Source organism: Bubalus bubalis, chromosome 14 (genome assembly GCF_019923935.1).
Source record: "Bubalus bubalis isolate 160015118507 breed Murrah chromosome 14, NDDB_SH_1, whole genome shotgun sequence".
NCBI lineage: Eukaryota > Metazoa > Chordata > Mammalia > Artiodactyla > Bovidae > Bubalus > Bubalus bubalis.
Window position 1 is genome coordinate 31,744,738 of NC_059170.1, and position 13,222 is coordinate 31,757,959.

Here is a 13,222-nt window from a genome sequence, read left to right on the forward strand (position 1 = left end):
ATGTGGTTCCAAGGCCCGCCTGACCGAGGGTGTGCCAGGAGGGGTGCTCAGATGTAACATGGCAAGGGCAGTGAGTCTGCCCCCTGGGCCAACTACTGGACTCTTCGTGCCTTGCTCATTGCCCATTATTAAAGCGGGAATGTGTGGCCTCCTTGTGGGGCTATGGCCAGAATTAAACCGAGCTACCAGCCTGTGAGTTAGATAAGGCTGTGGTCCTAGTGTGATTAGATTGACTAGTTTTCTGTGAGTTTGGTTTCAGTGTGTCTGCCCTCTGATGCCCTCTTGCAACACCTACCGTCTTACTTGGGTTTCTCTTACCTTGGGCGTGAGGTATCTCTTCATGGCTGCTCCAGCAAAGCACAGCCATTGCTTCTTACCTTGGATGAGGGGGCAACCCAAGACTGGCGGGTCATGGTGGAGAGATCTGACAGAATGTGGTCCACTGGAGAAGGGAATGGCAAACCACTTCAGTATTCTTGCCTTGAGAACCCCATGAACAGTATGAAAAGGCAGAACGATAGGATACTGAAAGTGAAACTCCCCAGTTCAGTAGGTGCCCAATATGCTACTGGAGATCAGTGGAGAAATAACTCCAAAAAGAATGAAGGGATGGAGCCAAAGCAAAAAGAATACCCAGCTGGGGATGACTGGTGATAGAAGCAAGGTCCGATGCTGTAAAGAGCAATATTGCATAGGAACCTGGAATGTCAGGTCCATGAATCAAGGCAAATTGGAAGTGGTCAAACAAGAGATGGCAAGAGTGAATGTTGACATTCTAGGAATCAGCGAACTGAAATGGACTGGAAAGGGTGAATTTAACTCAGATGATCATTATATCTACTACTGCGGGCAGGAATCCCTCAGAAGAAATGGAGTGGCCATCATGGTCAACAAAAGAGTCCGAAATGCAGTACTTGGATACAATCTCAAAAACGACAGAATGATCTCTGTTCGTTTCCAAGGCAAACCATTCAATATCACAGTAATCCAAGTCTATGCCCCAACCAGTAACGCTGAAGAAGCTGAAGTTGAATGGTTCTATGAAGACCTACAAGACCTTTTAGAACTAACACCCAAAAAAGATGTCCTTTTCATTATAGGGGACTGGAATGCAAAAGTAGGAAGTCAAGAAACACCTGGAGTAACAGGCAAATTGGGCCTTGGAATACAGAATGAAGCAGGGCAAAGACTAATACAGTTTTGCCAAGAAAATACACTGGTCATAACACACACCCTCTTCCAACAACACAAGAGAAGACTCTATACATGGACATCACCAGATGGTCAACACCAAAATCAGATTGATTATATTCTTTGCAGCCAAAGATGGAGAAGCTCTATACAGTCAGCAAAAACAAGACCAGGAGCTGACTGTGGCTCAGACCATGAACTCCTTATTGCTAAATTCATACTTAAATTGAAGAAAGTAGGGAAAACCACTAGACCATTCAGGTATGACCTAAATCAAATCCCTTATGATTATACAGTGGAAGTGAGAAATAGATTTAAGGGCCTAGATCTGATAGATAGAGTGCCTGATGAACTATGGAATGAGGTTTGTGACATTGTACAGGAGACAGGGATCAAGACCATTTCCATGGAAAAGAAATGCAAAAAAGCAAAATGGCTGTCTGGGGAGGCCTTACAAATAGCTGTGAAAAGAAGAGAAGTGAAAAGCAAAGGGGAAAAGGAAAGATATGAACATCTGAATGCAGAGTTCCAAAGAATAGCAAGAAGAGATAAGAAAGCCTTCTTCAGCGATCAATGCAAAGAAATAGAGGAAAACAACAGAATGGGAAAGACTAGGGATCTCTTGAAGAAAATTAGAGATACCAAGGGAAATTTCATGCAAAGATGGGCTCGATAAAGGATAGAAATGGTATGGACCTAACAGAAGCAGAAGATATTAAGAAGAGATGGCAAGAATACACAGAACTGTACAAAAAAGATCTTCATGACCCAGATAATCACGATGGTGTGATCACTCACCTAGAGCCAGACATCCTGGAATGTGAAGTCAAGTGGGCCTTAGAAAGCATCACTACGAACAAAGCTAGTGGAGGTGATGGAATTCCAGTTGAGCTATTTCAGATCCTGAAAGATGATGCTGTGACAGTGCTGCACTCAATATGCCAGCAAATCTGGAAAACTCAGCAGTGGCCATGGGACTGGAAAAGGTGTTTTCATTCCAATCCCAAAAAGGCAATGCCAAAGAATGCTCAAACTACCGCACAATTGCACTCATCTTACACACTAGTAAAGTAATGCTCAAAATTCTCCAAATCAGGCTTCAGCAATACATGAACCATGAACTTCCTGATGTTCAAGCTGGTTTTAGAAAAGGCAGAGGAACCAGAGATCAAATTGCCAACATCCGCTGGATCATGGAAAAACCAAGAGAGTTCCAGAAAAACATCTATTTCTGCTTTATTGACTATGCCAAAGCCTTTGACTGTGTGGATCACAATGAACTGTGGAAAATTCTGAAAGAGATGGGAATACCAGACCACCTGACACGCCTCTTGAGAAATTTGTATGCAGGTCAGGAAGCAACAGTTAGACCTGGACATGGAACAACAGACTGGATCCAAATAGGAAAGGGAGTTCATCAAGGCTGCATATTGTCACCTTGTTTATTTAACTTATATGCAGAGTACATCATGAGAAACGCTGGACTGGAAGAAGCACAAGCTGGAATCAAGATTGCCGGGAGAAATATCAATCACCTCAGATATGCAGATGACACCACCCTTAATGGCAGAAAGTGAAGAGGAACCAAAAAGCCTCTTGATGAAAGTGAAAGTGGAGAGTGAAAAAGTTGGCTTAAAGCTCAACATTCAGAAAACGAAGATCATGGCATCTGGTCCCATCACTTCATGGCAAATAGATGGGGAAACAGTGGAAACAGTGTCAGACTTTATTTTTCTGGGCTCCAAAATCACTACAGATGGTGACTGAAGCCATGAAATTAAAAGACACTTACTCCTTGGAAGGAAGGTTATGACCAACCTAGATAGCATATTGAAAAGCAGAGACATTACTTTGCCAACAAAGGTTCGTCTAGTCAAGGCTATGGTTTTTCCTGTGGTCATGTATGGATGTGAGAGTTGGACTGTGAAGAAAGCTGAGCACTGAAGAATTGATGCTTTTGAACTGTGGTGTTGGAGAAGACTCTTGAGAGTCCCTTGGACTGCAAGGAGATCCAACCAGCCCATTCTGAAGGAGATCAGCCCTGGGATTTCTTTGGAGGGAATGATGCTGAAGCTGAAACTCCAGTACTTTGGCTACCTCATGCGAAGAGTTGACTCATTGGAAAAGACTCTGATGCTGGGAGGGATTGGGGGCAGGAGGAGAAGGGGACGACAGAGGATGAGATGGCTGGATGGCATCACTGACTCGATGGACGTGAGTCTGAGTGAACTCTGGGAGTTGGTGATGGACAGGGAGGCCTGGCGTGCTGCGATTCAAGGGGTGGCAAAGAGTCGGACACGACTGAGCGACTGATCTAATCTGACCAGCCTGTGAAGCAATGGTTCTTAATGCAGCCTGGTGCAGGCCAGGTGCCCTGACGGTCAAGCCCGAAGGCAGCAGATGTAGTTTCTTAGGGTGAGGTGGGAGAACTTATTTCTGGGGCCCCAGGACCCCTGTACCCACAAGCTGGCTTCTTGAGCTCCTCCTTGGGATCTGGAACTCTCAGATAGTACCCACTCCAGGCCAAAGTGGCCTCTTATGAACTGTATTCATGGCAGCAGTGGCTCAGATCTCTGGGGAGGGGAGTCAAGTCCCCAGGACCCCTCCTGCAACAGCCCCAACAAAGAGGCGTTCCCAGGGAAGCTGCAGGGAGGTCCCAATCCCAGGCCACCTCTTCAATCCCCAGGAACACTTTGGGACTATAGCAACAGGCAACTACTGGAGGCCCTGCTTGTTCAGTGACAGTTTATTGGTCCTTAGCATTACATCTCAGTTAACAAGGTAAATTCACATACACAACTGCAAGTAAAAACATGAAAATAATATAAAAATAAATTGAAAGCTACTCTTATATATTTACTGAAGTAGTGTAATAAATACTATAATAAGCAAAAAGCTTCAATCACACAATTGTTTCACTGAAGTTACAGTAGTGTTTGTAAATAGTTTTAAAATTTAAGTTACAAATATTAAAGCACTGAAAAACTAGTATAAAAGTCAATTTTGGCACATAAGTGAGCTCTTCTGTCATTAGTATTTGACAACCTGGGACGATGAGGAAGCCATTTCTCACCTACTTTTTGAGGTACAACTATCCATCTAGGTCAGCAACATGGCTGGAATACTTAATAGCTTATAGTCTTTAACTTTTCCCTTTTGAGAAGCCTGAAGAGCAAACCCAGAGCTTATTACTGTGCAAAAGTTTTCAAAATCCTAATAGAATTTAGGAGGGTACTTTTTGTGACCCACAGCGCCTAGTGTCTAGGCCTCAGGTCAGAGCCCCCAGGGCTCTGTGGGGCCAATGCCACTCCTTGCCAATGGCCCCTTCCTAGGGTGATCCCTTTTCTCCAATATCTGCCTCCTCTTTCCAATCAAAAAAAAGAAAAATCCCTCATCAAAATGTAAAATAACCTATAACTTCAGCGACTTCAACATTATCACACTCACTCGGGGTGATATAAAACTGAAGCTGCTAATAGGAAAGTTGGCAATAAGCATTAAGCTCCTGGAGAACTTTGCCTGTCCCTGGGAACCGATGTCTCTGCTGGATCCCTAGTATCCACTTCTAAGGTCAAAATTTCAAACATAGTGTCAAGACCCTTCCTCTAGAGACAGCCTAAGACACCACACCTTCACCTGGAGTGCCCAGAGGCATCAAGTGGATATTAAACTTCACATTAAAAACCCAGAGGCCCCAAAGGTTCCAGAAGGAGCAGTGTGGGGAGGAAGCAGCCTTCCAGTTTCAGTTCTCCAGGAGCTCACACAGTGCACCACAGTGTGCCTATTCACCAGGGCACAGCCAGTGTGCCCCAAGGAATGCCCTTTCGCCAGTGTGCCCTTCATACTCCCAAGTAGGCTGAGGAGTGTCTATGGAAGCCTCAGCCAGTTTTGCCTTTTTGGCTTTGAAACTTAACGTTTTGACTTTTTTCAATCACAGTTTCATATTCAAGTTGAGGTAATCACAGTTTCCCCTCTAACAGGAGAGGAATTGGGACAGTGGGGCAAGTTGGTGAGAGAGCATTTCTATGGACAATGGTCAGAAACCAAGACCACCAGGAGGTATAGCCCCACACAGTGTTTAAGACCCACTTTTATGGGTGGGCTTCCGACCCCTCTTTAAAAACTCTTTTGTGTAGCAGCCAGGAAATGGCTCAAGCTCCAAGAAAGAGAGCATTCATTTAAATGTTCACAGCAATCTACCTGAGGCAGATGGCCTGTTGTTCCCCCACCCCTAACCTCCCCACCCCGCTCCCCCCACCAGGCTGCTCAAGTTTGAGTTTTTAAAAAGAGCTCGGTAGAGCTAAAGGAAGCTACAGTAACTCATTGCTTATCTCATCAATTGCACTTAAGATCTTGGTTATTGATTCTGAAGCAGAGGAAGGCCTACTGTGGACCCCAGCCTCTGGCCAGCTAGAAGTGAAGGGCTCCTAGACTGGGGCTCCACATGTGGGCCTTTGTCACCAGCAGCTTTGGAGCTGGGATTGGAGCACATGGGTCTTTTCAGAAGCCTTTCTTCATGCAAGAGTTCTTATTAAATGGTATTTGGAGTATTGTTCATTTGGCTTCAAATGCAAATTTTTTTCTAACATTAAGTACATTTTACTAACAAGCCCTTAACAACTGCTTTACTACTTGCATGCAGGCCTCTGTGTGACAGATCACATGTGCTCCATCGTTTTTCTCTCTCCTCTGTGCCAGGGCCCTTTCTAAAAAACCCCTCTACATTACTAAAAACGTTGCTGGTTTTGCCTATGTGCTCCTTTCTAAGGCATGCAAAAAAAAAAAGTGAAATTCAGAAATCATTTACAATCTAGGCAGCTGAGGCGCTGAAGTCCTAACAAACATCACATAAGTGACCTCTCTCTTCCCTGTACTAATTCTGGAGGTCAGGCATGGGATACACTTGAAATTCCCCTCTGCTTTTTAGTTCAGCTGGAAAAAAGCTACTAGAAGGAATTCTAACTTCGATATTGGAAGGCTCTGAAATTCCTGGTTCTCAGGAGCCAAACTAGTCCAAGGCCAGCAATGATGCCTGGGGACATGAGTTGCCTAAAGGTTGGGCTGAAAACCAGGCTTTCCCTGGCAAGACTGAGGGGAGGTATGGGTGCCAAAGACTGAATGCCCTTCAAGTGAAGATGTCCCATAAGCGATCAGAACTCTGGGCCTAAGACTATGCAGTTGAAGGACACTGCCCTTATCAGTGAGGCAAGACACTGCCAGCAAGGCCTGAGCAGCAGTTTTTCTCATCCCAGAATATTAGGCAAACCAGACTGATGACATGAGCAGAGCTCAAAACCAATCCCAAGGCAGGCTGCTTGTGTCAATTCAAAAGCCACACTTTTGGAAAGCAACAAGTCTTTCTCCTCAGTTTAGTCCATAAGGGAAATCCCCTCATTTTAGAAGAAACTACTGATCTCAGTCCAAGCTGCTGGCTCTGATGGTTGGGATTGGCCAGGGCTTGTGCTGCGTCCTCCAGGACTGGGCACAGGGTCAACAGGGACCGAACCTTCAATGGAAGGGGCCGAACCAGGGAGGCAGGCATTCCACTGGGGAGAAAGGCTCTCCTGGGGCAGTGTCTGAAGCCTGAGGCCTGTGTTGGCCCAGGCCCCGCAGCCATGACCACAGTTTGGGCAGCCAGGATTCTTTGTGTATCAACAGCTACTCTGTGCAATCCAAATGCTTCTCCCCACCCTCACACAGTGCTGCAACAGCCCAAAGAAAATACTGTTATCAGAGACCCAGAGGTCCTGGACTGCCAGCTGCAAACGAAGGGAAGCGTCTGTCTGCTCATCCTCCATGAGGACCCCCACCCTCACCCCGCTGCCAAGTATCAGTGGTGCAGGTGATGCTCTTCAGCGCTGTATAGAGAATAAAGACAACATGCACTCAAGCAGCACACAAAGGCCAAGGAGAACAAAGACAGCCCTCTAGGGAGAGGCCTTTGGAAGAGCTGAAGTTAAGACATCCCGTTTTTCAATGTCCATCTCCAAGGTCTTCTTCCTCTAGGGCTTCTGCTCAAAGAGGTCGTGATACTCCTGCTGCTCCAGCTCACGGTTATACTTCTCAATTTCCCGGTTGGCTTCTTCCACGTAGTCATTCATGAACTGGTCCATTACTGGCACCTCATTAAGGAAGAAAGCTCTGAGCGTGGGGGCCAAGGGAGCTGCCCAGGCCAGAGGAATCTGTACAGGCTGAGTGAGTGCTCAGCCTGTACAGAAGGTACCTGACTGGCTTTTTTATATACTGGCAGCACCACAACTACAAAGAATGTGACAGTGTGACAGAGACTGACACAGGGCCCTTCCTAGCTCCTAGGAATGAGCCCTTCCACTTTCACTAGACACAGCAGCACCCCATCCACCTTTTTCACAAATTAACTACTGTAATCAGATCCAGTCTCCAGCTTGTAAATTATGACTCCCTGATGACCACAGGATGTTACCACAGCTGCATTTAAACTACTACCCACAGAGTAACCTCAGCTATCACTGAATGAAGGAGAAATGTAATTTTAATGACTGTAAAAGGACAAAATGAAAAGTCAGTCTCTGTGGCTTGCTGTGTATTCCCGAACCCACCCTGCACCAAAGGCCGGGCTGTGATGGCTCTAGCAGACACCCTCTTTACAGCTGGGCTTTCACACCCCGCAGCCTCTCTGCATCAGAGTCCAAGGATACGTGGGTGAAAGTCAGTCTTGTCACCAAAGAAGTTGACAAACTGGGTGCCATTATAAAAGTAGCCTGCAGGTAGGGGGTCCAGGTGGCGTTTCACCTGTAGGAAAGAGTCTTGTTAGAATTAAGCTGACCATTTCCTATAATTCACTCATTCATTAAAAACAAAAACAGGGACTTCCCTGGCGGTGTAGTGGTTAAGACTCTGCACTGCCACTGGGGGTATGGTTTGATCCCTGGTTGAGGAATGAAGATCCCACATGCCACAGGGCAACTAAGCCCATACATTACAACGAGAAGCTTGTGCACCTCAACAAAAAGCCCATGAGACCCAGTGCAGCCAAAAAAAGATATGCCAGGGAATTAACACCATCACACCATCCCCAAGCAGCCATCAAACAATGAATGAAGGCTCTCCCACCTCTCAGGGAGGAACTCTGGAATTCCTAATGGGATTAAGCCCCAGATGCCCACAGTGGTACTGGTTTAACAATACACCCTTCTCTTCTCTCTCTTACTTTCCCACTTTCCTGTTGGTAGCTTACAGAATCACTTCCCAAATAAACTACCTTCACTCAAATCCTTGTTTAAGGTCTACATCTGGGGAAACAACACTGCCTGCCTTCTCAAGTGCCCTCGGTCTCCTCACCAGGAACATGCAGAGTTGCCCAGGCGTTGGAATTAAGAGATCTTTCTCAAGTCCACAGCAGGGGCTCCTGGAGGTCCAGAGTCCTGCCCGCCTGCCCATCACTGGGACTGGTGACACAGCTCATGCAGACACCTGGACTCTCTGGTCCTTTTGGCCTTTGCCCCCAAGCCCATCAGGAAAAGGCTTCAGTGCGGATGCAGACTGGGGCAGAGCCTGGGAGTCAGCCTGGAGTCTGAGTGGGTTCCTCAAGGACCCTTTTGCTCTGGCCTCAGGATTCCATGACCTGCCCATGAGCAACTTCAGGATCTAGACAGTTTTTACCTGGGCACTTGCTGGTTTATATCTAGGACAGAGGAAAGGTAGGGGGGAAGGACTTCTGCAGCTGCTTGAAGAGGATGATAAAACAGAGCTCCATGTCATCTGTTCCTCCCACAGGCACTGGGTTTTCCTCAATCTCATGACCACATCAACACCAGGGGTCACCTGTCCTTCTCGCTGAGGCTGCAAGGCCAGCTGAGCTGAGGTTTCTCTTTACCCAGCTTCCCTCTGCAGACTGAGAGAAGCAGGACCTCCAGCATGTCCCAGTAACAGCCACCTCACTCAGGAATCCTAAAGGACAGAGCTGTGCAAGAACTGCCTTGGGACACTGAGGGGACTTAGGCCTCCGAGATAGAGTACTCACATGAATGTTCCTGATCTCCTGCTGGGTCAGCATCCCCCTGGTCTTCAGGGCTTTCCTCTGAGGCTTCTGTGCAGAGAAGTAAAGGTGGGGTTAGGTCCCAACAGAACTGATGGAGTACATGGAAGGGTGAGGGTCAGAGCTCTGGGGCTGGTTACGTGACTTAGATGCCAGCAGAGGGGGAAGCACAAGCGCTGTCATGGCCTAGATGTAATATCCTGCCTGTCAGCCCCGGAGAGCACCACTTTCCCTCTACAGAGTCCTACATGCCAGGGGGGAACAAGTGGCAGAATCAGACTGATGCTTTTGTAAATAGGTATGTTTCTGCCTCATTGAAGATTCTCAATCCTAAATCATCCCACCAGTGACAGACATGTAGACAAAAGGACTGGAGATCTTATAGTCCAATACCATGTAAGAGTTTTTCCCAGTGACTAGACAACAATAACAGCCACTGAGTCTGAGAAAGACACAGTCTGCAGGCAGCCTTCCCGCCTTAGTATAAAAGACAGGTCCCAACCTGGCATGTGCAGGAGACCTGGGCTGCAGCCAACTCTATTTCCAGAGTTCTAGGATAAGCTAAACCTCAGACCATATGCAGAGGCTTAGCACCTGAAGCTTGCAGCATATTAGATGATTTTAACTCCAGTTCGGATTTTTTCCTTTGTAGTACCGAACTAATGATGCTTGTTCATATCTACAGGCAAGCCTCCTCTTCCCCATACCTCTCCCTGGGGCCTCTGCTGTCTATGCTTGGAGTCTTGGTTTGCAAAGGGCTCTAAGCATATCTTTTTGTGTCTCCATTCTAGAGAGAGAACCAAAGTACAGGAGATGCTGGGCTCAGAACACAGGAGAGGCTATGAACTAGGTTCAGCTAAGAAGACATTTTGAGTTTAGTACACTAAGCTCATCCAGGGTCCATACAAAACAACTAGGTTTCACCCAGGTCCTGGTTAAGCCACCTAATAAATAACTCCAGTCTGCCATGGGAAGTAGAAATGGGAAATGGCTTTGAGAACCCGGGCTCACAGGATAGTCAATGAAACAATTCTGCCTAGAGTTTGCCTCAGGGGCTCCCTCCCACTCTCAGAGTCTCTGAAAATGCTGGTTGAGCCTGTGACAGGTGAACCAGTGGTGAGAAAGCAGGGAGAGGGTTGGGAGCGGGAGTGGCTTCTGCCTCAGAGCCAGTAGCAACCCCTAAGTGTCTGGTAATATTGGTACCAGATCTGTTTGGGCTTCGAAATCACCTGCTTAGCCGACTGCCGCAGCCAGTCCTTGACACTTTCTTCCTTCAGAGAGCAGCCTATGAACACGAGGTAGCATTCCTGCTGCCCGCTGCTGCTTTGAGGTGAGGTTCTGGAGTCAGGGGGTGGTGTGGGTCCCTCCAAAACTGGCACGATACTCAAGGAGTTGGCCAGAGTGTTGTGGCAGACCTCCATCATCCTCTCAGAGTCTGCAAGGAGAACACTTTAGTCCCTGAGACCCTGCCCCTAAAGGTTAAGGTTACAGTAAGACGGTGGTAGTGCAGCTGGGTTGGGGACAGATTCCCAAGACATCTGGAGGGAAAACTGATGTGACTGGCAGCAAATTAGAAAGGATGAAGAAAGGGAGGAACTATGTAAGTTTCTAGCTCAGTTGATTGGGTGATCAAGTGGACACCATTAACCCAGAAGGGGATTACAAGAGGAAGAAAAAGTTTGCAGGAGGGAGGAGAAGAGTCTGACTCTGCATCTGTGGCATTTCAAAGACTGTGGGACCCTGAATGGGAGAAACCTTCATAGTCATTAGAAGAAGGGGATGGCTTAGGTCACTCCTGTGGAAGAGATAGTTGAGGAGAAGCAAGGAAAGCCGCCTTGGTAGAGGTAAAGAGGGTGGGTTTCAGCCAAGGCCTGAGAGGCCAAGGCAAGAGGGCATGCTCAACAGTACAAGTGCTAGAGGAGGGTCACATGGTGGAAGGAAAGAGGTGACTGGGTTTATAGGCCGAGGAGCTGGGGGCTAAGATTTACTGGAGACACGAGAAAAGGGTAATGGTCCCCAAAAAGGCATGATAAGAACTCTAAAACAAAGAGAGCTTTACACCTTGAACAAGAAAGGGGTCAACAGTTGGTCTAAATAAGGAAGAAAAGGAGACGATGATAGGGCAGAGGGAAGATGAAGGCATGAAGACCACTGAGGCAGGTTGGGGGCTGTCTGTTGAAGCCTGAGTGAATAGGGCTTGAGTAAGGGGCTTACAGAGAGGGGCTGAAGTTTCTAATTCAATAACATAAACTAAGCCAAAGGTTAAGGACCATGAGAGATTCTTTTATACAGACTCTGTCACCTAATTTTCCTATCTGAACTCAGATGATTCCATGCTTACAACTCTCAGTGGTTCCTGCTGCAGACATTCCTGGTTGCCTGCGCAGCATCCTCTTCCCCCAATATGAATTTCCCATGGTCAATGTCAACTTGATCTTGGCCAATGACAGAAGTCTGCTGAGGAACTGATAGAGCCACCCACAGGAATAGCCAGCCTCTTCCATCAGCTGGGTGTTCTGTCTGGATGTGACACCTAGCCTCTAGCACTACCTGGCAACCATGAGGGGTGGAAACCCGAGGAAAAGCTGACACTAAGAATGGAAGCACACAAAAGCCATATATTACCTGGATCTTCAGTGGTCTTGCTACACTGCCAGACCTCTTGACTTCTTGCTGTGTAGCTAACACCTGCTAGTTGAGTTGGAGTTTTCTGTTGTAACTACCAAAGACGCTATAACCAGACACACTCCTTTACATCCTCCCCTAGGCCCCAGCCACAGTAAACTCTTTTTGGTTCCTGAAATATGCCCTTTTTGCCTCAGATCCACAGCAAATGCTCCTTTTCTCTGGAGCAGTCTCACCTTTTCCAATGTTGAGTTGACTAGCTCCTTGTTTTGACAACTTCCCTGAACCCCAGTCCAGGACTGACTGACTTCAGGTTGCAAGGGCTCCAGTGGTCAAAGGCTGTTAAACAGGTCTGCTGAAGGGGAGGAGAAGCAAAGTGGAGGGCTTGAAGACTCTACCAGAAACAGATCCAGAGCCAGAGAGCTCAGCATTGGGGTAGCTTCTGGTGACAGGGCTATGAGGAAGCCATGGATGGCTCAAGAGGGATGCGGTGTTAAAGTCTCTAGAACAAGGAAGTCAAGGAGCTGTGAGGAGAGGCCCTGAGCAGGTGCATGCAGGGGCAGGAAAACAGATCTTCCACTGCAGAGCAGAAGGGCCTGAAGAAAGACTGGTATCCTGAATGAAAGGGAAGACTGAAGGAGCCTGATGGTGTAAGACCCAGAGGGGAGGTTTTTTTTTTTTTTTTTGAGAGAGTCTAAGAGGCATCTTGATGGATCATTGCCTTGTCATGGCGATTGTGCTTGCATAACTCAGTGAAGCCTATAGCACATTGAATACCTATAGCACATTGAAGAATTAACACCAAAAAAAGATGTCCTTTTCATCACAAGGGACTGGAATGTAAAAGTAGGAAGTCAAGAGATACCTGGAATAACAGGGAAGTATGGCCTTGGAGTAAAAAATGAAGTAGGAAAAAGGCTAATAGAGTTTTGTCAAGAGAACAAGCTGGTCATAGCAAACTCCCTTTTCCAATAACCCCAGAGACGACTCTACACATGGACATAACCAGGCAGTCAACACTGAAATCAGACTGATATATTCTTTGCAGCCAAAGATGAAGAAGCTCTATAGAGTCAGCAAAAACAAGACCTGGAGCTGACTGTGGCTCAGATCATCAGCTCCTTATTGCAAAATTCAGGCTACAGTGAAGAAAGTAGGGAGAAACCACTAGGCAATTTAGATATGACCTAAACCAAATCCCTTATGACTATACAGTGGAAGTGACAAATAGATTTAAGGGATTAGAACTGGTAGACAGAATGCCTGAAGAACTATGGATGCAGATTTGTTACAATGTACAGAAGGCAGTGACCAAAACCACTCCAAAGAAAAAGAAATGCAAGAAGGCAGAGTGGTTGTCTGAGGAGGCTTTACAAATAACTGAGAAAA

The 13,222-nt window shown here is 46.8% G+C and overlaps 1 protein-coding gene across 3 annotated transcripts in view; it reads right to left on the bottom strand.

Annotated features, from left to right (window-relative positions):
* Nucleotides 1-3,922: 3,922 nt before the first annotated feature.
* DNAAF9 (dynein axonemal assembly factor 9) overlaps nt 3,923-13,222 on the bottom strand; it is a 173,379-nt gene continuing 164,079 nt past the window's right edge. For all 3 annotated transcript variants that reach the window (XM_025263999.3, XM_006042748.4, XM_006042749.4), the window contains 4 exons: nt 10,438-10,643; nt 9,194-9,259; nt 7,869-7,962; nt 3,923-7,306 (listed from right to left, as the gene is read on the bottom strand). In XM_025263999.3, the coding sequence (XP_025119784.3) occupies nt 7,194-7,306; nt 7,869-7,962; nt 9,194-9,259; nt 10,438-10,643 (479 nt within the window). In that variant the 3' untranslated portion in view covers nt 3,923-7,193. The remainder of the gene's footprint in view (nt 7,307-7,868; nt 7,963-9,193; nt 9,260-10,437; nt 10,644-13,222) is intronic.